A 23626-nucleotide genomic window follows, 5' to 3' on the forward strand; every position below is an offset into this window, starting at 1 on the left:
TCGCTTTCTTAATATCGGCATATCTCATCAATCTAATGCATCATTTTTTACTCCACTGAGTTATTTGATTTAGAGGCTATCTTTTCGTTCATACACCAGTTTTTTTTTAAAAATACTTGAATTTTTTGTGTTTTTCCATCTGTTCCTCATTTGTTAGACATTTATGCCAAAATTGTGGATGAGCGGGGTCGAAACATTATGTGCGATCGCACATTACCGAGCCGCCTTGTTGCTCTTGGTAGTTAAGTCTAATGTGCAATGAGTTTTCTGGAAACAATTACTTTTTGACATTGATTATCTTACAACCTAATTTGCAGGAAAAATAATAGACCTAGCAAAATCAATTACGAGACTAAAAAACTTCAAAAAGCAAAATTTTGGAACATATTTTTCGAACCTGTGGTGATGGTCCGTGAATATTTTTTACAAAAAAGCAGCTTAATTTACTGCAGCTTTCGTGTGATTTTTTTTTTAAAATTTCCAGAAAAAAGACGTTGATTTCTTGGAGTTTTCAAAAACAAATATGTAGTAACTATCCAATTGCTGAAATTAAAGAAAGCCTGATTGATGATTAATTTCAGAAATGTCCCTCTAGATACTAATTGTTGATACGAAGACAATTAGCAGTTATGCAATTATCCATAGGGCTTTTCACAACAACTGAATTGGGTTTCAGGTAATTACTAATAAATTTCGGGCTATGAAGTCTTAGGCTAATTACATGCCCAAGTGGTTTCGTTTCCACAAAACGCAAAATTTATTGAAATTTTTCTGTTCGGACAATCGCCGCACAATGTTATCCTTAAATGCTTTTTAAAATAAAAATTGATCTTTCATCTACGAAAAATTTATTTTTCAGAAAAATTTCAATGAAACATCATCTGTAAATGACTTTTAATTAAAATGTGACCATTTAAGTTTTATAACCTTTGCTAACACCAGTTGATGGGGAAAATTTCAGCAGCGATGTGGAAAAGTTACTGACTAAAAAGTTACTGGCTAAAGTTAATTACTTAATTGTTTCAGCCAATGCTTGAGCCAACTCAAAAATATGGCACGGTTCCAACTTCAAAAAATATTTACCCTGCTCCTCAAAACAACATTGCCAATACGTCTTCACTCACGGACCAAAATCTTGACCCAATTTCGGGCGACTCTAGTAAACTTTTCCAGTCTTACAAAGACATCTCGTGTGAGATAGACCTCACAAAAGATATGGAACGTCGCTTTGAAGAAGAATTAGCAGCTTTGCGCTTAAGACGAAGTTTTCTTAAGCAAGTTCAAGAAAAAACGGAAGCTATAATATCTACTTCAAATCAAAGTCAACCTCAAAATCCAAGCAATACTCAGCCAATCGAGTCAACAGTGCAACATCAAACAACAAGTGACAGTAAAAATCAGGCACATAAAAGTAGTCCCGAAAAGCGAACAACTGAAAGCTCATCGCCGCAAAAGTCGAGAAACTTTTCAGCATCATCGCATGGGACTGACATTAACAGCTCAAACAAATTAGCAGTTCCCACGGCAACAAGTCGCGATTCCTCATCACAGAAAAGCCCGAACCTGCAGACAACATCGGGAAATGTTCCTCGTGATTCCTTGTCCAGTCCGGGGGTTACCAGTATAGTTTCGGCGAATGCTTCAGCCTTGCCGCCAGGGTTTGACGGTTCCAGTGTTCCATTGGTTCCAACAGCGGCACAGTGCCGACCAGTTCAGGTCAAAGATCGAGATCCCTTCGACCCTCCGGAAAAGTTACCGTCATTTTTGGTTCCTTCTAAGATTCCTTTAGATGGTTTTGTTGAAGGTCAACTTATTAGTTTGAGCATCAGCAGTCAAAATTCTTCTGTTCATGGCGAGGACGACCTTGATAGTGTGAAAATGATGGAAGAACTGAAGCTAGCGTTTGAGCTTCATCAGAAAGACGTCCAAACAGTTGTTGAGGACGAACAGACAAGTCGCGATGACGAACTAGACGACTCGAAGACAAAAAGCGACGATCGGAATTTAAGTCGTGACGAGATATCAAACAGAATCAATTTAATGGAAGATGCCAGTAATACTCCCAGTTTAATGGAAAAGTTCTTGAACTCGCAGTGCGATGTGTCCGAGGACTTTGCGGCTTCCGAGTCGGCGCCGATTCCTACGATGTCGACGTTCCGAAGTGATTTAGTGTCGCCTGATTTGACGGAAACTTCAGGTGAGTATAGAATCGCGGACCGCGGTAGTACGGGACCCGATGGAGGCGATGATGATGCCTCGTGCAGTGGTGGTCAAATCGCAGAGACTGATATTGATGGGGCAGTGTCGAAGCAAGCCGGGGTCCAGGGCAATAAAGTTGCAGCTTCTGAGATCAAAAGATCCGGGCATCGTGGAATTGTGACAAATGTGTCTTTGACTGTTGACCAGAACGCGGCTCCTAGGAACTTACGATCATTTGAGGTCAGTTTCAAAATCAACTCCGCCGAGAAAGTTGCTTCCAATTTAGTCCGTTCTGATTTCATGCTTAACAAAGAGAGGACAAATTTTAGTGGAAAGCATTTTTGCGTGGCTTGCTGAACCGAAAATGCGTTTCTACTGTTGATTAAATTGACGAAAATGGCACTGTTATTTTCTCTTAATTAAGACTGTTTGCGACGTAAAAGAAATTTTTTGTACCAGAAATATATTTACTTACGGGGCATTTTAGAGGCACGTGAATTGTAAAACTTTGGCTAAAATCTAAATAATTGATTAACCTTTCATTATTTATGTTCGTAATCATGATTGCTCAATCCTGTACAGGAGAAGAACAGTCTGATTCAGAACTTGTCAGCCAACAGTCCAGACACAACCAACATAGCCATCAGTCAGTACAGAGGCAGGAACGAAATGGGGGAGGAGGATGAATTGCTCACTGTAGAGGCCGAACTGCCATGTGATTATCCCAGGTAAAATAAAGATTCTACTTCTTTTCACCCCGATTCATTTAACCCCGCATATTTTAACACCACATCATTTAACCCCTCTATCGTTGCACCCCTCTATCATTTAACCTCTAACACAAAGAGCTATTAAATTACTGAACCCTGGAGGAAACTGTGGTAAAAAATGGCAGACTTTGTTTTCGTCAAAAACGGTAAGGTTATCGAACAGTTTGATCGTTTTTCAGAGTTTCTGATCATCTTCTACCGTTTTAGGAAATGGACTGTTCGACCGGAATTCTAACTAGATGTCTGTTTTTAAATAGCCATTTCAAAAAGTACATAAATTTAACAACCAATAGCTTTAAGGGAAAATGTTGAGTTCTAGTGTCCATAAATAGTTAATGGATCACCAAAGCATGTGACTTTTCATACTTAGATTAATCGTATAGAGAGAGAGAGTATCAACTTAAGGCTAGAACAACACCTACCGGGTGAAAAGTCGGTTATGGGAAGAGAGTCACGTGCATGGCTACTGTGCAAACAATTAACAATAATACAATACTCACCATCAATAGAAAAGCAACATTTCCTTAGCGTGAAAAAAGAAACAATTCGTTCCTACTTATAGGGCCAAATTTGTGTTCTAGTGTTCCAACCGGCTCCGATCGCATTTACCCCTCATATTCTTTGGGCCAGCAGCACTCCTCCTACGCACCCTACCAGCCCCGACTGGACACAGTTGTGGACTATGACGAAGAGAATGCCACCAATAGCACCACTGGGGGAGGTGCTGGCACACCCGTCAGAGAACTGGGACATCAGGGATCCACTGGAGTGTCGGAAACCGGGTACGGGAGTTGAGTTATCGGATGCTCATTCCAAACATGGAGATTTTATAATTCTACAGAAAAAATTGATTGATATGAATTTTGTTTAAAATCGGAAATAAAATAGGCCTGAATAATTAGATATAAGATATACTCTTCTCTTGAATAACCTTGCAATATTTTCAAACGACTATTCTTACTGCGGGATGTTTTTTGAAAGAATGGTTTATCACACATTGTTATAAATCAATAACAGAAGAGGCTACTAAATAAGGTTTACATACAATATTAAACAATTTCTTTATTTATTTACTTTATTTACTTTATTATACTTCTGAGGTATAGTTCACACTCTCAGGTATCGTGAACTAGAAAACTGTTGAAGAGCTTTGCTTTCTCCCTATATATAAAATTTTCTTTTCTCATCAATAGGCAAGCGTAAGGTTTCTTTTAATTCGACCGTTCTAATTTGAGATATTGATATCAAAATTTTCGATGAGATTTATCTGCCAGTATTGAAACAATGATTAAAAGTGTAAAAGTATGGAGCAAAAGTGTAAAAGCTTATGGGTATTAACTAAGGGATGATCAGTTTAATTAAGAACCATAAGCCGATACACTTGTATGCCATGTTTTCAACACTTTCAGAGAAATCTTATTCAAAATGTTATATCTTTAAGTTGCCTTTTGATGTTTGTAGTCAGCCGAGCGGGGCAATTACAGATGGGGGAGGGAGCACGGGTGCAGAGGAGGCGGGCAGTCTCACCAGCGGAGGAGGCAATCTCGGAAAACTCACTTCAGGTCGCTCTATCTTCAAACAAAAAGATGAAAGCATCACTGACTGTAGTCACATGTGAATGATTTTGAAGCTTCACCTATTGCATTAAAGTGAATTGTGCATGAACGGGAATTTTCCCAGGTTGAGGATTTACACAAATTTGCCCCACCACTTCAGATTGAAAATTTGCAACCCTTTCAGCGATGCACAGTGAAATTGCTTCCTTAGCGGCAACATTGAAATTATGTTGGCTTAAAATTTAGAAAATAATAATCTAATGTTTCGAAGATTTTTTTCATTGAAAGTAAGTTTTTGCAATGCTAATTAATGAGGAAAACTTGAGGCTGACAAAAATGTTCTGCCAGGGAAATAAGAAAGACATTTCCCAATTATCACTTTTCAGGTTGTGATCCGAGTGCAGCTATTCCTGCATCTCCTCACTTCTCAGCAGTGGACTACAAAATGTGTGACTCAGACCACAGTGCGCAACAGCAGCAGGAGATCGAGATACTCGGAAAGGAGCTGATGAAACTGAGACTGAGGTTGGAGAAATTATCCAAGAGGCAAAAACAACAACCACAGTCATCATCCACAAACAGAGGCTAGTTTTTTTAGAGATTCTGTTATTCAAATTGAGGTCACTGACTAAAAGCGCCACATAACAGACTGTTGCCTATGTAAATATTGACACGTTAAAGGATATCGGATTCTTTCTCTTTTTTTACCAAAATGGCTTTTAACAATCTCTTAACTACATTGATCACTTATCGCTCGGATTTTGCTTTTATAATACATTGAGCATCATTCTCATTTACCTTAAATGGTAGTACTTATTCTCAATGGCAACAGAAATCAAAGTGTGAGGCAATTCCGTTTTGAAACGCTCTCGCACATGTATTCAGATTAGAAAACCGATTTTATAATCCGAGTAAACTTAATCGGCTCTTATTTCTGCCAATATATACATATATATTAACGGTCAGTAATGCAGTTATCGGGCCCAATCGGAGCAAATACATGCGAAATATTTGCTCGACATCGCTGGGTTTTCAGATTTCGGACAAAAAATGTGCTCACTTTGATTTTGGAAGCATGTGCTCCAAAAATAGATTGAAACTTGTAACAACTGCTTACATTAGGTTATTGCGCTATGATTTAACTTGATTACACTTGATAATAATGGCTAAGACATTGATCATTGAAATAATACAACTGTTAGTTTGATCAATTGTGCTATAAAATCGTCGCTCTTTTCTTTTGTGGTAATAACTCGTTAAATGTTAGCTTCTGAAACTACGTCGTTGCGAATGACTTTTTTCTCAAAATTAGTACTTTGAGGTCCACTCAGAAGTGTATTTTTTAAATTGCTTGAATAAAATAATTTTTTTAATAAATAAATCATTTGTAATCATTTTTCCTCCGGAATTTAAGCTACAAAATTGAATTGAACAAGGAATTCTTTGCCGACGTTAGAACGCTTCACGTAATTAAAATTCCCTCCACTTTTTGTCAATTTTATCCTTTCCTTTTGGAAACTTCGCGTCGCATGGGAATTAACGTTCTTTGCGTTTTTGGCGTGTAATTTGATTGCTTTAACTACAGATATCATTTTTAAAAAGTTTGTTTAGAAAGTTATTTTTAAAAGGAAAAGGTTATTTTATAATAACGTTCTAAAAAAACTGATAGCTGCAGTTAAAGCAATCAAAGTACACGCCAGAAAGGCAAAAAACGTTAATTATCACCTGTTACACGGAGTTTCCAAAAGGAAAGGATAAAACTATACTTTTTAGAAAAAACTCAGTTTTTTAGAAAGTAATTTTTGCCATCAACTTTCCCCCGAAGTTACAGCTCCGAAAATTAAATAGAGCAAAGGCCTCATAGGCGGCATGAGAACGCTTCTCGTAATTAAATATTACCGAAGCCTCCTAATTTTGTATTCTCCTTTTTTGGCGTGTTTTAACTATAAAGGTATACAAGAACTATAAAAATTGGCAAATTATTGCGTCTTTTCGAAACTTGGCGTCACATTGTATAATTAATATTCTTCACGTTTCTGGCGTGCATTTTGATTACTTCAACTACAGCTATGTTTTATTGAAAACTCCAAGTACCAAGTTTTGCGATATTTTTTTTATTTTCAAAAATAGCCGTTTTGCGATTAGTGAAACTAATTAGTGAGGCGGAGCAATGTGCAAGTAATTAAAGTGAGTTGAAATGAGAATGGAAATAAGGCAGCCTTTTGTCTTATCACAGCCATTAGAATTGTATATTGGAGTGATGAATGAATGAAAGAAAGCATATGGTGGCCAATTAACTGTCCTACTCCCAATACTCCTATCCCACAGGAACTACTCAATCATAACTTGCAGACACATCATTTCCGTCTACCATCATTTCCATCCCAATATTTATAAATTTTCACCTCAAAAAAGTCTGCACTATTTATCAAATGTAATTTCATGAAAACAAATGAGAACATTCAAATTTTGCTTGATTCTTAACAAGTTAAGCGCTATACAGCAGCAAGTAACATAGACAAAGTTGATCAGTGTTTTTTTTTCATGCCGTGAGTGAAACTTGTAATTTGAGGGGATTTTTGGTATAATTTGTTGCAAAAAATTCAACCGGGAATTTTATTTGCAGCATCAAAATAAAATGGGATCAATGCCTTGTTTGCACACCCATTTGTAGATTAAGGCAAAAATTTCCAAATTACGTTTTCATTTCCATATTTACTCCAGACAAGTATTCCAGAATTCTTAACTAAAGGGTTTGGAAGCACGTATCAAATTTGATTTTGCTCTTTTGGTTTTCAATTTTTCACCTCAATATTATTTTCAATTGATGGGCCAATTTCGACGCTTGCTCTCACACCTATTCAGCTCCATTACTCAACTCGGGGTGGACTAAATTGGGCTAATGAGCAATCGAGGAGGGAGGGGGAAAGAGGTGGGCAAGAGGGCACGGGCATATTATAGATTGCGGGCAAAAGTTGGTGTAATTTTTAATGAAAATCGGGGAAACGGGGGAATTCGTAACGCGAGGTACTAAGTCATAAGATAGCCGTGGTTGGGAAATGTAGTGGTTGTTTTCACAACTACTGCCTTTTTCCTTCCTTGTTTTCTGCCCTCCATTTGCTCTTATTTTCTGCCCCCGGGGACAAAATGGGAATATAAAGAGCGAGGCAGAGAGAAAAAGAGAAACTGAAAAAGATTGTGGTTGATAGGTTATAAGTTATAACTGGTGCCATTATAAATTTGTTCACTCTCTCCAGTTTTACTTGAATTGAAAAATGTTGACGCTTATGAAAAGTAAAAGGATGTCTAAAATCAACGAAGAGCGAGAAAAGGTTTTAAAATATATGACAGAAGATAAAAGAAATAATCTCTTTTCAAAGTATGAGGCGGAACACGAGCCATGATTTCAAAAAACATCCCTAATGCATTTACATTTCAGAGGGTACTTTAGTTTTTCAATCTCACAAATTGAAAGGTTGCCAACCTTATGGAACCCAATTATTGCGGTTACCTTGAAAGTAACAAGCTATACGTGTACAGGCGTACTAGAAGTATGCAAATTCACCTGAGCTGTTTTCGTTTCCTATTACTTTTCAAAATATTTTTTACAATTCAACGAATTTAAGATGTACTGGAGCGCTGTTTTGTCTTTTTTAAGAAAAATCAGATATGAGTTGCGATTTTCGTCCCTAAACAGCGGAAATCAAGCGGTTCCGAGGTGCAATTGTTTTTCAAAAATTTGAAGTAAAGTGAGAAATTGGTGTTTGTACACTTTTTTCTCATAGTGGCAATTCGATTTTGATTCTTACTTTTTCGGGTCCTTTGATAAGTTTGTTTTCTAAATGTCATTATAGCTCTTAGTCATTATAGCTCAGCTTTTTATTGCTCTCAAAAGAGGTTTGTAGCAATTATATTAGTCATGTGGCATTTTTTCAAGCAAATTTTTGCTCGACAGTTTTTTGTGTGACTTTTTTGACTTGTTCTCTTCAAAACGGGATAAACAAGTAACGACCAGAGGGCATTATGTTCTCTCAGAGCCTTTCAGTTTACAAGACTACGTATGTGATTTACCGAAACTGTTTTGGAGACGTAATTTCATGGTGGGAACGGTTCTTAGATATTGATTCCCTCCCCCACATCCACTCCCAACCCTCACCCCATGCACATTGGTCTACCCGCAACCCAGCGCGCTCAATTGTTATTCTAATGAAAAAGTTGCAAAAAATTAAGCGCTATATAAGCGCTCCACTTTTATGACAGATACCTTAACATTCTCCACAAAAGTAAGCCATATCAATGATATAAAGCAGAAATAACAACAGTCTTAATACTGAACTCTGAGGCGTTCTTGTACTCACTACTTTAGTCGTTGAATAGGTGTCATTTTATTTAATAGTATAAAACCTGAATGATTCGTGCGAAACCATTCGATACATAGGCCTTATATTCCAAAAAGCTCAACTTTGTCAACGAGAATAATTTGGTCTCTTTTGATTTTATGAACATCTTAATGCTTCCTGTTTACTTAAGGCTTGCTGGTCTTTCTACCTTAAGAAAGCTAACATACATTCGAACTTATATTTCTGGAACATAATGAAAATAGAAGTTAATGCTGCAATTAAGTTGGTAGTAGTTTTTAGGTAATTGCGATATTTTTGTAAGAAATTGTTGAACTCTTACTCTATAAACTGATCTGATTTCATTTTATCGTCAATTATTAATGTTTGCAAATCCGAGACCAAAGCTTAAGAAAAACTAAATTCATTAAAAGCAGTTTTGACTAGTTCTATGATACTGATTTTCAAATTTAAAACTGTTTTTGTCGACTTCAATTCATTCCTGCTGCAATCCACGATCAAGAATTTATTAGTGCTTCCTTAAGTTTTTATTTTTTCAGAAAAAAGTCATGAAGTGAAATAAAATGGTTTATAAATTTTTTCTCCTTCCTTAGATTTGATCTGTTCTTTAACAAACCATTAATTTTTTATATGTTTTTGTTTCTTTCGCACTCTGAAAACTAATTGATTGCGGTTAACTATGACTTATATCTATTGCGTTTCTGTTTTATCAAATCATTCTAAATAATTGAATAGAAAGAAAAATTTTTTTTTGATTTAGAACAGAAATACAGTAAGATTTGTACCGTCTTGTACAGGAAAAGTAAATTATAGTTAATGGCTTTGAAATTCGATCAGTTTTAATGCAAAATTAAAAACTGTTTCAACTTTTCCGAATTCCATTTCAAAAAAAAACTGAAACATCGACCAACTGTTTGAGACTAAGCTCACTATCCTCAAAAGAGCACGCTGAATTTTCTCTGACTAGTCGCACTCTAGGATATGTGAACAAACGTCATCGCTTGCTTCATTGAAAACTTCATTTAAATTATGGCTTTTTGCTGTCGTACATTTTCCGCTTTTTACAGCGTAATGCGTTTTTAGGGCCACAGCGTGGGCTTAATTTTTTTACGCCCGCCAAGTCGAGTAATCAAGTGAAAGGAGACTTAGTTTACAAACACTGACCTCTAAATCTTAGTATGAGTAAGGATGACTTAGGCAGGTATCAATATCAGTCCAATTACGAGATTTTTTCAGAAAAAAACTTGAATGCGATAGAGCAGAATTTCCGTTTAATCTTTTACTTGATCAGGAATTAGACCGCTGTGTTTCTGTATTTGATAAATGGTCGCTTATAATACAGTAAGAGAAAACGGAAAAGCATTCAATCTATTATGAGGGAACCATTAGGGCAAATTAGCTGGTGAGGATAAAGGGAAAAAGAGAAAGATGTTGTCTGAATGAAATAAAAGCAGAATTCACCCTTTTCCAACTGAGATGTCTAAAATGTCACTTCAAACTAAATCAAGTGTCAAATGTTCCCTCCACCCATTTTTCTAACCAGCTATTCAGCCTACAACCAGTGTGGGAAGGAATAGGAATGGGGTCAAATTTAGTTGTAGTTAGAATGGGTGGGGGTGCTTAAAGAACAAGCAAATGACTGGTCAGGGCTCATTTCATTCAGTTTTTGAATCCCGAGAGAGAACTTGAACCAGAGAAGGGTTTATACAACATAATTGAACACAATTGTTGGCGAATTTTATATCCAGAATATATTAGGTCAAAAATTTTTCTCAATTGTTCCGAACATGATCAGGAAACAAACATTTTTTTTTCTAAAACAAAAATGTTAAGAAAACAGAATTCTGCCAACAAGATTTAAAAAATGTCTTTTCTTCGAAAACAAGCCTAGACCGTTCTACCGCCTTACTGGGCATATAATGTGCGAAAAAAGCGACGAAGACTTACAATGTTGTATTCTAAGTGTTTTCACATTCCCAGTGAATTTAAATTCAATAAACCTTGACGTGACTTCATTTTTTTTACTCCCAATGAAACTAAGAACTTGTCAGAAAGTTTAAGCATGAAAAGTGATAGAAAAACTTGAAAAAATTTGAAATGCTATTGTTGAGCTATTATTTTTCAATTCATGCCTACTGAAAGGATTTTTTCAATTCATGCCTACTGAATTATACACCAATAAAATTATTTTGCTAATTACCTCTTGTTTTGCGAAACTTTGATGAACTGATAAAAAATCTGGTCTAATCGTGCAATTTAATTCTCATAAATTGATTGCCATGTTATGGTTCAACTTTCCTAATTATTTTGCCAAGATCTTTTTCGTGATACCTCGCCACGCTTTTAAAAGTCTAGTAGATATATACATATCTTGATGTTTTCCGGCCTTGTTTGGTGGCTTTTTTCACTAAGATGGTGGCTTTTTTCATTAAGATCGAAAAATCGATCAGTTTATTGAAAAATTTCACAGCAGTTTTAAGGAATTGTTGCTTATTGGAATAAAAAGATTTTTAGCAAAAAAACAGCCCATAAAAACAATGTATTCATCAGATTGTTTTAAAAAAGTGAAAAAAAAATTTGGAAGATTTTGGGAAACTGGCAAAGAATTCGTTCAATTTTAGGATAATTAAACCTGGTGAAAAAAATTATTCTCAAATTGAATATGGGAAACAATTTATTCAACCCTAACCGCCTTGAAATTTCAAATTCTATGAGGTAAATTGATAAATATTTTAATTCTTGAAAAGAGAAATGTAAATTATAAACATGTATTGATGATTTCTGTTTTTGAATAAGTCTTGACCGAAACTTTAATTTCAAAATTAATTTTTTTTTCAGTAATTGTTTCCCCAAATACACCAGGAGGTAGGGGAAGGTGGTAGCTAAAGTTGAATGGAAACAGTTCACGCTCAATTTATTATTCCCAGGAAATGCCTTTGCAATGTATTACGGCGTGATACTGACTTTTCTAAATTTCACAAGTTTTGCAATTTGGTTTTAAAGTAAATTAATTCCGCTAAAAACGTTCAATAGTATTCTAAAACCACTTCAATTTTCGCAAACTTAATGACACTTCCTCTTTTCATGTTTCCGAAGGTAAATCATTTCTGAATGTAAATCAATAAGGCATTAGTTTTTCTTTCAAAAAAGAAGCTTCATTCACCAAAGTAAGCTAAAAATGGGCAGTCAAATTATTTTTTAAAATTCAAAGGATATAGATTGAATTAATGCGCTGTCTTTTTTAGATATGTTCGCATTTTTCTCAGCTTATTCGCGCCAATGAAAAGTCAAACTAGAATGCCGAATTTAGTAACGCTGGAGTAGTAAAGAGATAGAAAAACTAGTAGTAGTAAGGAGTGAGAAATTGGTGTTTGCAGTGACTTTTTGAAGCTTTGTTTATTGAGATAGATTTTTTGGTTTGCGTTAATTTGACTTCTGTTTTCAGGTTTCCTTCTCCTGATTTCTTTTAATATACTACCTGTGTGTTATAATTGCACCTGTTTGCTATTGTTTTAATTCCGCGACAAACAACTAATGTTTTTTATGACTGACACTATTTGTTGTCATAAAATATAAGCGAATTTTTAATTTTTGCCCTTAATTTTAAAGGCTGTCGTCTGATTACTTAGTATTATTACTGACAGGTCTCCTTGGTGATTAACGAGGAACAAACGAATCTTAAAACTGATTAGAGTTAATAGCTGGTGGTTTTCATAACTTTGACACTATTTGTTTTGACAAATTTTAAAAAGTCTCAAATTGCGAGTTTCTGTTTTATGTTGTCTTATCACTTGGGATGAAGTTACTCGATTTAATTGTTTCTTTTAGAATCTTATGCTTTCTATGACTTTCACACTATTTGCTTTCAAGAATTTTGGGAGTTCATGTTTTTCACTTTATTGTCTTATTTCAGCTAATGCTTTCTATGATTTATATGAGGTTCTTCTTCTTCTTCAAAAAAAACATCAGCCAATTTTTAAGCGTTGCATGTTTAGCGTTGTACTTAAGGCTGTCTAATCATTTATTGTTAGCGCTTTCTGTTGAGGATTAGGTTTATCGAAGTAATTATTTTAGTACTTAGCTAATGTTTTCTTGGGCTTATACCATATTTGTCTCCAAAAATTCTAGTTCATTTTGGAGTTTTTGCGAGAATTCTTTTATTTTTTGTCGTCTTACTACTTAGTCCCATTAATCACTGGTTTGATTGGTTGCTAATGAGACATATGTTAATCTAATTAGTTGCTTCAAATGATAGAAATTGTTTTTACGATTTTCACCAAATGTTTTTTTCAAAATTACTTGTTTTTGAGTCTTGCCTCTTTCTTTTTGCCTTCTCTTATTTTCCAAAATGACTGCTCTCATTGTCCTTCTGGTGCCGTTTAATTGTTGTCGATTTATCCAATTTTAAGCAAAATTCTCGCTGAGTGAGATACCGTTTGTTTTTAGAAGGTCAAAGTGAAATTGTGAAACTTGCCTTCATTTGAAGTTTTATCATGCCTTTTTCTGTCATTAAGTTGCTAATGGGTATTTTATTGCTTTTAAAGGGTTTTTATATACTGTGGCTAAGCTTTTGGCCCAAATACTTTTTATGGTTTTTCCTTTACAAAACTGACTTTTGGGAATTTTTTTGACAAATTCAATTTTTGCCCTCGAGCACCAAGGGCTGTGAGATTTGTCGACTTCATAGTTTGATATTACAGTAAGGAAGCTAAATGCCAGGTATTTAGATCGCTCAATTCTTTGAATTGTAATTCGAGACTTGTTCTGCTATGTTTTTTTATTAAAAAATGAGTAAAGGTCTGTTATGACCAGCTTGTTAAGGGTTAAAGTCAGAAATCAAAAACAGAACCGACTAACGTCGGGCGAATTGCTCTCAAAAAAGCGACTGGCGAGCAGTTGGCTTCGTTAGTAGCAAGCTGCGGTTTAGGGAGGCTAGCTTTTTATATTACCAGAGGTGGGGTGAGCGCCGTGAGGGTTATTGAGGTGAGGAGCTCACTGGGGGGGGGGGGGGGATGTCGAGCGCGCTGGGTTACGGGTGGAACGCTGTGCAGGTGGTGGGGATTCGGGTGCAGTGGCGGTCAAACTCTAAAACTTGAAGAACAGCCCTTCACACCTCGAATTTGTCAAAACAATTTTGGTGAATTTCATACTTAGAGTCTAGTAAGCCGAAAGTAAAAAAACCACAAGACTAATATTATAGTTACAGACTTCGTTTGAATGCAAACAATTACATTTTAACTTTTTTTCTACAATATTTGATGTCGAAATTGAAGGCTCCAAGTTCTTCTAAAGATACAAATTACTTCTGAAGTACATGCTGTGTCTTTCACATTTAAACTTTATAACAGACTTCAAGAATAAGAAGAAAAGCTTATTTAGTTTGATAAAAACAAGAACTGTCTTCACAAGTTCACTGTTTTCAATTTTTAATCCTGATAAATTGTGCTGTCCATTTGTTGGCACTTGCGTGCATGTAAAATGCGACGTCTTTTATTAAAATATTTCAAATTAGCACGTCAATTTCCCTAAAAATTTCGCAAGGCGGTACTAAGTTCACTAACAATTCTGCATTTTTAGCTATAAGAAAATTTGAGAAATGGGTCTACGTTGCGTTCATCAAGTCTAATTAGGCAGACGACAGCTTCAACTTATCCCATGGGACTTAATTCATGCAGATACGTGCATGGTTTTACCCCAAAGCTGGGGTGGGGAGATAAAGAAAATAGGGGGCACAATGGTTTGAAAAGTGAGGGTTAGCATCAAGAGTTTGGACAGGCTGAATTATGCTAATTAGCTGTCAAATTAGAAGTTCAATCCTTCTCACTCTCTTCGTGGGAGCCTTGATGGAAGGAATACAAACTAGGATGATGAAACGAATTCATGCGTAATTGCGGAACGCTTGTTTGTTCACATAATAGACTCGTGGGGATATTAGACAGTATGGACTCCGTTTGAACTTCAGTTGCGTTTAATTTCACAGCTTTGTCGCTGTAGATTTTTAAAAGAGATACACACCACAAGAATAGTAAAGACACTGTGGTGTCATGCGGGATATCATAATTTTCATTTTAAGAGATTTCAATGACTAATCAAGATTCTCAAAACTGAAATTTGACCGGCGAAGTCTATTTTTTGAGTTTTTGTGGAAAAAAGATAAAAGCTTACTTTCACTATATTTTGCGAGTATAAAAGCATAGCAGCATGTAGCCGAATCGATTTCAGAAACTCTTTCAAAGGGCAAAGATTATGATACTAAAATGATCGTAAACATCAACTTGTGCGCGATCGACTATCTGGGTTTCAATTTTCACGTTTCATAATCACAGATATCAATCAGCAGTTTTGAACTAACTGAATAACTAGGGCAGTAATCATGCAGTTAAATCAAGACCTGATATGAGTTTCAAATAAAAACCCAAATTGAAAGAAAAATTTCACCAACACTTTATTGCGACCTCAGAAAAAAATTTCATAATTAATACCTATTTGATGAAACTCCTATTCTAGATGGCCAGGGCAAATCATCTGGCAATTCCGGAACCCAATCTGGAGCCACTGGATCCTCATCATCAAACAACACTGGTGAAGAGAGCTACCAGAGACAACTGAAGTTCCTCCAGGACCAGATACAGGCACTGGAACAGTTCTCAAAACAAATCCAGTACTCTAAACTTACAAATACCACTGTTACTACTACTTCTGCTTCTGGAACTACAAATATCACCAGTGCCAAAGCAAAAGCCCAGGTAAAAGTTAAACTTTTGGAGTCTTGAATGATCCAGCTAAAGCTTTGTGGATGCACTTTTTAACAAACTTCTCTATCGAAAAAAGTTAAAAAGCGTGTTAGAATGGAAATAGGTCTTAAATGTCAAACTAAGAATAAAAAAATATTCTTTAAATAAGGGAGGTAAAATTTCTCATACTATGAAAGTTCTTGAAAGAATTCACATAATTTTAATAGCAAAATTTGTCTTAAAAACGTTTGTATCAGATTTTTTGAACAAATATACTTAAAAACTGCAGCGAAATTTGTGCGAATACTCCTGTGTTCGCTAATAATGTCAAATAAAAAATTAAACAGAAGGAAAACTTCTATTTTTTCAAAGATGCGTAACCCCAATTATACAAATAAAATAATACTCCTTCTACAGGAGCAAGTTGACCAGTCGCGTTATATAAATTTATCGCTGTAAAAAAATAATAAGTTCTATCTTCTTAAAGAAAAATTCTTTCTTGTTTAAAGTCAGAGTTTTGGCATCTTTCAAATTTGAAAAACCACACTACTCTCGATTTTCAGAAAATCAACAAAGAATTTTTGACTGAATATCAAGCCATGCTGTCCTCCGTAAATACAGGATTCAAAAGAGCAAAAACTAACCTCAGAGATTTTTTTAATTTAAAACCTGATAAAAGCGTCCGATCAAAATGATGTAAAAAGAAACGATTAAGGGGATCACATATATGCGGTTGCGGAAAATTTGGGACTGTTAAATATAAAAGTGTTAAATCCATCTTCTTTTTACAACTTCAAAAACAGTTTTGCTGTACTGATTTAACACTGGTAATTAAATGTTTTTGAATCATCATATAACAAAGTTCTCTGACAAATAAAAACAAAAAGGGGCGTTCAGTTTTTATTTGGACTTTGATTTTCGAAATACACAAATACAACGACACCTGAAAATGATTCGAAGGCGCCCATTGGCAGATTTTCGAACAGTTGTGCTGACAAATTTATTAATACATTACAAAAAGTAGCTTGTTCTTGGATAGAGTAGTTGAAAATAGTTCTCGATTCTCAGCGTTTCTTAAAAAATCTGTTTTATTTTGCGCTCTTGCCGGTGACTTTTTGTCCCACGAAAAACTTTGACCGACATCAGATAATTTTCACTTCCATCTTGAAAAAACAGAAATCCGAGATATTTTTTTCTTGAAAAATTTGGAAAAGGAGTTTTGCAGCTCATGTCAACGCAGATAAAAGATTGAAGTCGACTATTTTTAATTGAAAGTTCACTAGATAACAAAAACAATAGCTACAAAAACTAAAATTTTTCCCGAACGATTTTTTGAACCAATATTTTTAAACAAAAGGCAAAATTTTTGTTTAACGGGAATAATTATTGTTATGTTTTATTGACATATGATCAAAATAAGAAATATACACAACCGACGTTGTTCTTGTGCAGATGTAATAAAGGATATAAAGTTGGAAAAAGAGAGGAGAGCAATCTTTAAAACTTAGTTAACTTACCTTATTGATTAATGAATATATTATTTAGTGGAATAACTCATTCACTTTAGTGCAGCATCTCATTTTTTTCAGTCTTTCGGTGGTCAAGATAAATTGGCATCAACAGCCCTTTCGAACGGAAAAACAGGAAAAAACTAAATTTTTGAAGCAATTTCTAAACCAAACTAACTGCTTCTTTTATTTTAACTGAAAATGCCAAATTACAAATTAAATTATTCAAGAAATTATTTAAGATACTAATATTCTACCCTCAGAGTAGCAGGTATATGTTTATTTTTTGCTACTGATAAGGAATTAGTTGTTTCATATACATTAAAATTAGATGAAGGAATGAAAATGTTTAGCGTCCAATTGTATTTGCTTTGTTTGAGCCCCTCTTAAAAAACAGCTGCGCTAGATTTATTGTTCCGACCCCTCTTGAGGGGGGAGGAATTATATACTCAACTGGGTTTTTTTTGTTCAGTCAATTTTGGCCGATCGATATATTCATCGTAGAGAGTTGAGACCGGTATCATTAGAAAGCTTGTCTAGCGTAGAATATGGAATTAAAAAGATTTTCTCGATTTTCGTTTTTTTGACAGGGAGATATCGAGGTTGAAACTTTAGAGAAAAAAGAGTGAATTCCGTTGATTTCATTCAGTCAATTTCGTTGAATTCATTCAGCTTTTTTCGGAATTTTTGAATAAAATTTCGCCAATTTTTTTGATAAAATTTAATAAATTTTTTCATGAAAATGTTGTTGATTTTACGTTTAAAGACAAAATACATTGTCGGCTATTTTCATTGAATTTTTTTGTCACAAATTCCGGCTAAAAATTTCACAAAATTCAGACTTTTTCATCAAAAACAGCACGAAATAAGTTTCTTTAGTCCACTCTGATAAAATTTGCAGCAAGTGCACACCCAAACACCACTAACACAATCTTTGTAGACAGAAAAGAGGGCTAATTCCACTTCAACTTCCGTTGAGAGTGCTCTGTAAATAAAACTTTGCCGTTTTTTGCTAACTTTATTCGTTGATTATTAAATACGCAGCATTTAATTTGATTTTTTAACAAACAAAATATCTATATCAGGGACATTCCAAAAATAAAATTTTCCTATAGGACAATCAAAACTAACAGGACTAGTTCTGTACCAATCTTGGACCGTTACGATCCAAAATTAATTCGGTTTGTCATGAGTCGGTTTTTTATTAAAAAAATTCGATTTATGTTTTTTATATTAATTAAATAACAGAACATTTCAAATCAAAGCTCACTAGTGATAGGTCCTATTGGCTTCCTAATTAGCTTGAAATTAATTTATCTAATTGATTGCTTGTGGTCGTTTATGGTCGTTTTGACTTTTAAAATATTTGATTTTTAAATAAGAAATGGCTTATTGAACTTTGCCTCCATTTTTCTCTTACTTTTGTCAACTTGTAGCTGAGTGTCAGCAATCAAAGAGTGCTCCTTCTTTCTGCTGAATTCAAATTAAGTCTTTATTGCGGTTTTACGCCTTAAGTTATGATGTTCTGGCTTTGATTTTACTAGATTTCAAACTTTTTTTAATTTTTAGGTATTTCCCCATTTTTCAAGTTTTCTAATTTTGTCAAATTATCACGCCATTTTCAGTTCATTTGTCACGTTTTTTCCGTTCAAATAACGCTTAATTGATAAGATTTAAATCCTTAAAGATATTGATTGTGGTTTTTTACCGCTTCGACAATACTTTCTCGAAGAATTTATTTGAAATTTTTAATTTTGTCTTTAAGTGTCGTTTTTACTTTGTCTTTTTAGTCGTATTAAATTTCCTGTACAATGCCCGGTTTGATTTGCTTTTCCTGGAAGAGTAGATGAGCCGACGTTCTGATATTAGAAGATAGATAATGGCTTTCAGGACTTTGAAAACAATTGTTTTCCAAAATGAAAAAAAAACATTTCAACTTCGCAATTTTGTTCTTTTTATTGTCTGTTTGTTACCTGGTCTCGTTAATTAAAGGTTTGAGATGACATTTTTTGTCGAGGGAAGGTGTCAAAAGGGATCCGTGTCACAGAATAATGTTTTTAAAGAATTCGTTATGAATTTACTGGCTTCGACACTGGTTTTTCACAAAAAAAAGTAAATTAATTTTTGATTTTTGTCATATTTAACGTTCTTTTTTAGACATAAGACATGTTCTGGTTAATTGCAGGTCCTGAGGGCTTTCTTTGGAAGAATAAACGAACCTATTCAATTTTTTTATTTTAAAATTAATGGCTTTCATGTCTTTGGAAACAATTTTTTTTCGATAAAAACAAGTTTTACATAATCTTGCTTTTTTTCTTTTTGGTCTAATTGTTACATAGTTTCAATAATGAGAGGTCAAATAATACATTTCAAGGGAAGGTGTCAAAAGGGATTGGTGTCACAAAATCTAATGTTTTAAGAGAATTTGTAATGACTTTGCTGGCTTCCACACGGGTTTTTCACAAAAGTAAATGGATTTTTGATTTTTGTCATATTTGACGTTCTTTTTGTAGACGTAGGACATATTCTGGATAATTACAGGTCTCAAGGGCTTCCTTTAGAAGAATGGACGAACCTATTCAACTTTTTCATTTTATAATTAATGGCTTTCATGTCTTTGGAAATAAATTTTCGAAAGAAAACAAGTATTACATAAATTTGCATTTTTTTTGTCTAATTGTTGCTTATTTTCATTAATGAGGGGCCAGATAATACAGTATCGGTGTTCGAAAAAGGTGCAATTGATCATATTTTGCGTGCCAAAGTATGGCTTTACGGCTTCCAAAGCATTTTCTGGCAAGTTTTAATTGATTTTTAGTTTCTTGTCTATTTGTTGTTCTTTTTTAACTGCACAAAAAATTGAATACCAAGAATTCTAAATTCCCTTCTTTAGAAGCATTGGAAATTGTAAACCTATGAATATTTTAGTTGATTCCTAACGGTTTTCATTACTTAGAAATTTATTATTTTTTTTTAAAATTAAAGTTTGTTCTTTTTTGTCTAATTGTTACCAAGCTTTATTATGAACTGGTGAATAACCATTTTTTCTGGTGAATTACAAGTTATTTTGTTTATTTTCTGTTTTATCTGACGCTATTTTGACTTTGTTATTAAGTTTTGTTTTTTAAAACGGACAAATTTTTTGATGTAATTAATGTTTGTTGTTGTTGATTTTGCCGTTCGTCTTGGCTCGCTTTCTTGATATCGGCGTATCTCATCAATCTAATGCATCATTTTTTACTCCATTGAGTTAATTGCTTTGGAGGCTATTTTTTCGTTCATACACCAGTTTTTTTTGAAAAATACTTGAATTTTTTGTGTTTTTCTATCTGTTCCTCATTTGGTAGACAATTATGCCAAAATTGTGGATGAGCGGGGTCGGAACCTTATGTGCGATCGCACATTACTGGGCCGCCTTGTTGTTTTGAAAATCTGTTGTAACCTTTCAGAATCTAATTTTCAAAGATTTAAAAATTTGAAAACTGCAGGCTGCATTTTCTAAAGAGAAAAACTGATAATTGTTCTTCCGAGATCGATAACAATCCAAAAATCTGTTGTTATTTTCCAGAACGTAAGCGTAAAACGGAAAAAAGCTGAACAATTTTGAAAATTTCGAGCGTCAATTTTTCATTAAAGCGAAACATCGAATTTTTGACTTCAGAGCTCGTTTTTGTGATTCACGAGCACTTTGATGCACGCCAAAAACATGTCAAAAAAATTGAGTCGTTTTCGATTTTTCTCGAAGAAAGAATGTATAACGCTTTTTCTGTTAGTTAAATATCCAATCGAAACCAATAAACTAGTTCTGCTTCTTACTTTGTCATTGCAAAAAAAAACATTTTCATTTTCAAAAAGAACATTCAATGGAGGACTCTGCAATTTTAACTCCAGCATTTAACTAAAGAAAGCCAGTGACAATCTTCATCAAATTGTTTTTGTTGTAAATGGACAATTCAAATTGCTAAAACATTAAATTTTAAGTACGTTGGAAGTTTTTTAAATTCAAGGAACGGTCTCTATACACAACAATTTAACGTCGGACGACTTGCTATCAGAAGACAAGCAGTTTAGTTGCTCACTTTTCTATCTACATCACGCAAAAAATTTCCGCGTGAAAATCAATCAAGCTGAAATAACGGCCAAAAATACATTTGCGCTCTATTCAAAACTAATATATTTAGACTGAACAAAAACTTGAGTTAGCGCGCCTTTTAGATCTTTTCTTCGAATCGCGAAAAAAAGAACGCATCACAATGTTACAATTTTCAGAAAATTCGAATACTAGCTGTACGTACAATAGTTTTCCCAGACAAAGATAAACAACAATTTTCCGTCCTTTCATATCTAGTCAGTTTAGATAGTTAGGTGCTATTATAATACAAAAAAAATGATCAAAAGATGATCAGACCAGATGAACACAATGAAAAATATAATATTTCATTAAAATTATCGACAAAAAGCTACGCACACCTAAAAAATTTTTGAAAAACACCAGACATCAATAAGTACATTTCGAGTTCAAATCAGTTCTCTACAAACAAGAATATGCTTTAATCTTTTGTAACAACTATTAGACGGTTTCTTAAGTTTCCATATAAAATTCTAACGACCGCGGAGTCAAATTGCCGCCACTTTTTATTGCAAATCCTCCTGAAGATCTGTAAAAAATTATCCATAAATTTCCAATTTAATTTAGATCGGGACTATTTGCTGTTTATTCCAATGCAGGCCGCTCTCATTCTTTGAAGAAATTGCTGCAATCTTTCATTTTTGCACCGAGTTTTATCCTTTCAAGAAGTAAACCAAAACTTCTGTCTAAAGATCTAACAAACTGTTTCCGTCCATCTGATTGCATTGAGCCCTAACGCATAAGTGATCGCTTGTTAAAACAAATTTTTTGTGTTGTCAAGAAATTTTGTGCCATTTCTTCGAAGAACTTAATTTTTTCGCCCGAGATGGCTTGAGCCTGGTACTTTTTCAGGAACAGTTGAATGCACGCTGTATACTAGATCTTTATTTTAACCTATCTTGCTTTGTTTTTTTGCCAAGGAAACTTGTACATTTTGAATCGCAACAGCGTGGCGAACAGTAAAAGAACAAGCAACTGAGTCTTTTTCTATGTACACAAGAAAAACATGAAATCTCGCTTACAAATTCGAAATTTCTTGCAATAGAGGAGATTAAACGTTTTGAGCAAAGAATAATGCTTAGAGAGCAAGATGGAAACAAATTGTATTTCCGTATCTAATCAATTAAGTCTTTTTTCATCTGTTTGAGGCATGTAAACGCCTATTGGAGATTATTTAAAAGCTTCGTTTAAGCTAATGATTGGGGTAAGAAACTAATATCCAACATTCGACGCAAACTAGTTACAGCCCCCATAATAATTCCCAAGTCAATAATTTCGTAATAAGTTTTTAAATTCCACACTACTTTTGCTTTTTACAAAAAGTAAACTCTGAAAGCTTATTGTTCGTTAACTGCCTTGGAAGAATTTAGGGTTGGAAATAGATTGTTCTACGCCATTAGGATTTCGTAGGGTTACAAAACATCACTTGCTCCATAAAACACACTTTACTGTCAACGGGTTACTGCAAATCTGGTCAGTTGGCAAATCCAGCTTTTCAAACATGATCACATTTTAATGTTAAATTAAATTATTCAGTTTCTCTAATCTTCTACAGCCGCAACTGTTGAACTTCCTAACGATTCGTATGAATTCGAATTCAGCGAAAGCTTTTTCAATTTGATAGCATTGTGTTCCACTAAAAAATAAGAGGGAGGGTACATTGATAATTCGCATGACGTCGCCTTCAAATCGCAATTTTTGACTAGACACTTGGTCTGAGACTGTTCAAACTGTGTACTCAGTATTGTTCTAATTTTACCTCTCCACCCCCACCACTCTCAATAGATTAATCACGCACACGAATCGATTGAAGCAGCAGTGGTGGCGGTGGGGTGTAAGGGGAGTTCTATCCCTGTTTCCTTTTCCCTCTTTCTCAAGGACCTTTAAGAGTGGCAAATCTACCTGTTCGCATGTCACAAGTGCCAACACCTTGTCAATAGGGGCAACTTTACCCCTACAGCAGCCTTCGTTCCCAAGAAATACTACTTTCACAACCAATGCAACTAACCCCTCTCACCTACATTTCTCCATGCTCTATTGTTCGCACTTTCACTCGATCTGTTAAGCACCCCGTGTCGCACGCACCTGATGTTAATCAATAGGTAACATACTTATTTACGATAACAAACAACCCGCAAAATATATTTATGACGCGTCAACTTGCAGACAGCATACGAAGCCGATTTCTTTTGGTTGAACAGATCAGCTCCCGGGCTATTTTCTTTTTCGTAACACACCTTTTATGTTAATCAAACTAAGTAGTAATTAAGAACATGATCCTTAGGTCTACTCATGCAACTTTACTGATCGCGGGTTCCACCCGTATTGTTTTTTTTCGATTCATCGTTATTCCTTTTCGGTTAAGAAGATAT

The 23626-nt window shown here is 34.6% G+C and overlaps 1 protein-coding gene across 1 annotated transcript in view; it reads left to right on the forward strand.

Annotated features, from left to right (window-relative positions):
- Positions 1-23626, forward strand: part of LOC142337568 (uncharacterized) — a 128881-nt gene that overhangs the window by 96852 nt on the left and 8403 nt on the right. The window contains exons 7-12 of the mRNA XM_075386896.1: positions 1027-2439; positions 2782-2927; positions 3551-3751; positions 4431-4531; positions 4912-5109; positions 15391-15629. Of these exons, the coding sequence (XP_075243011.1) occupies positions 1027-2439; positions 2782-2927; positions 3551-3751; positions 4431-4531; positions 4912-5109; positions 15391-15629 (2298 nt within the window). The remainder of the gene's footprint in view (positions 1-1026; positions 2440-2781; positions 2928-3550; positions 3752-4430; positions 4532-4911; positions 5110-15390; positions 15630-23626) is intronic.

This window comes from Convolutriloba macropyga, chromosome 4 (genome assembly GCF_964194025.1).
Source record: "Convolutriloba macropyga chromosome 4, txConMacr16.3, whole genome shotgun sequence".
NCBI lineage: Eukaryota > Metazoa > Xenacoelomorpha > Acoela > Convolutidae > Convolutriloba > Convolutriloba macropyga.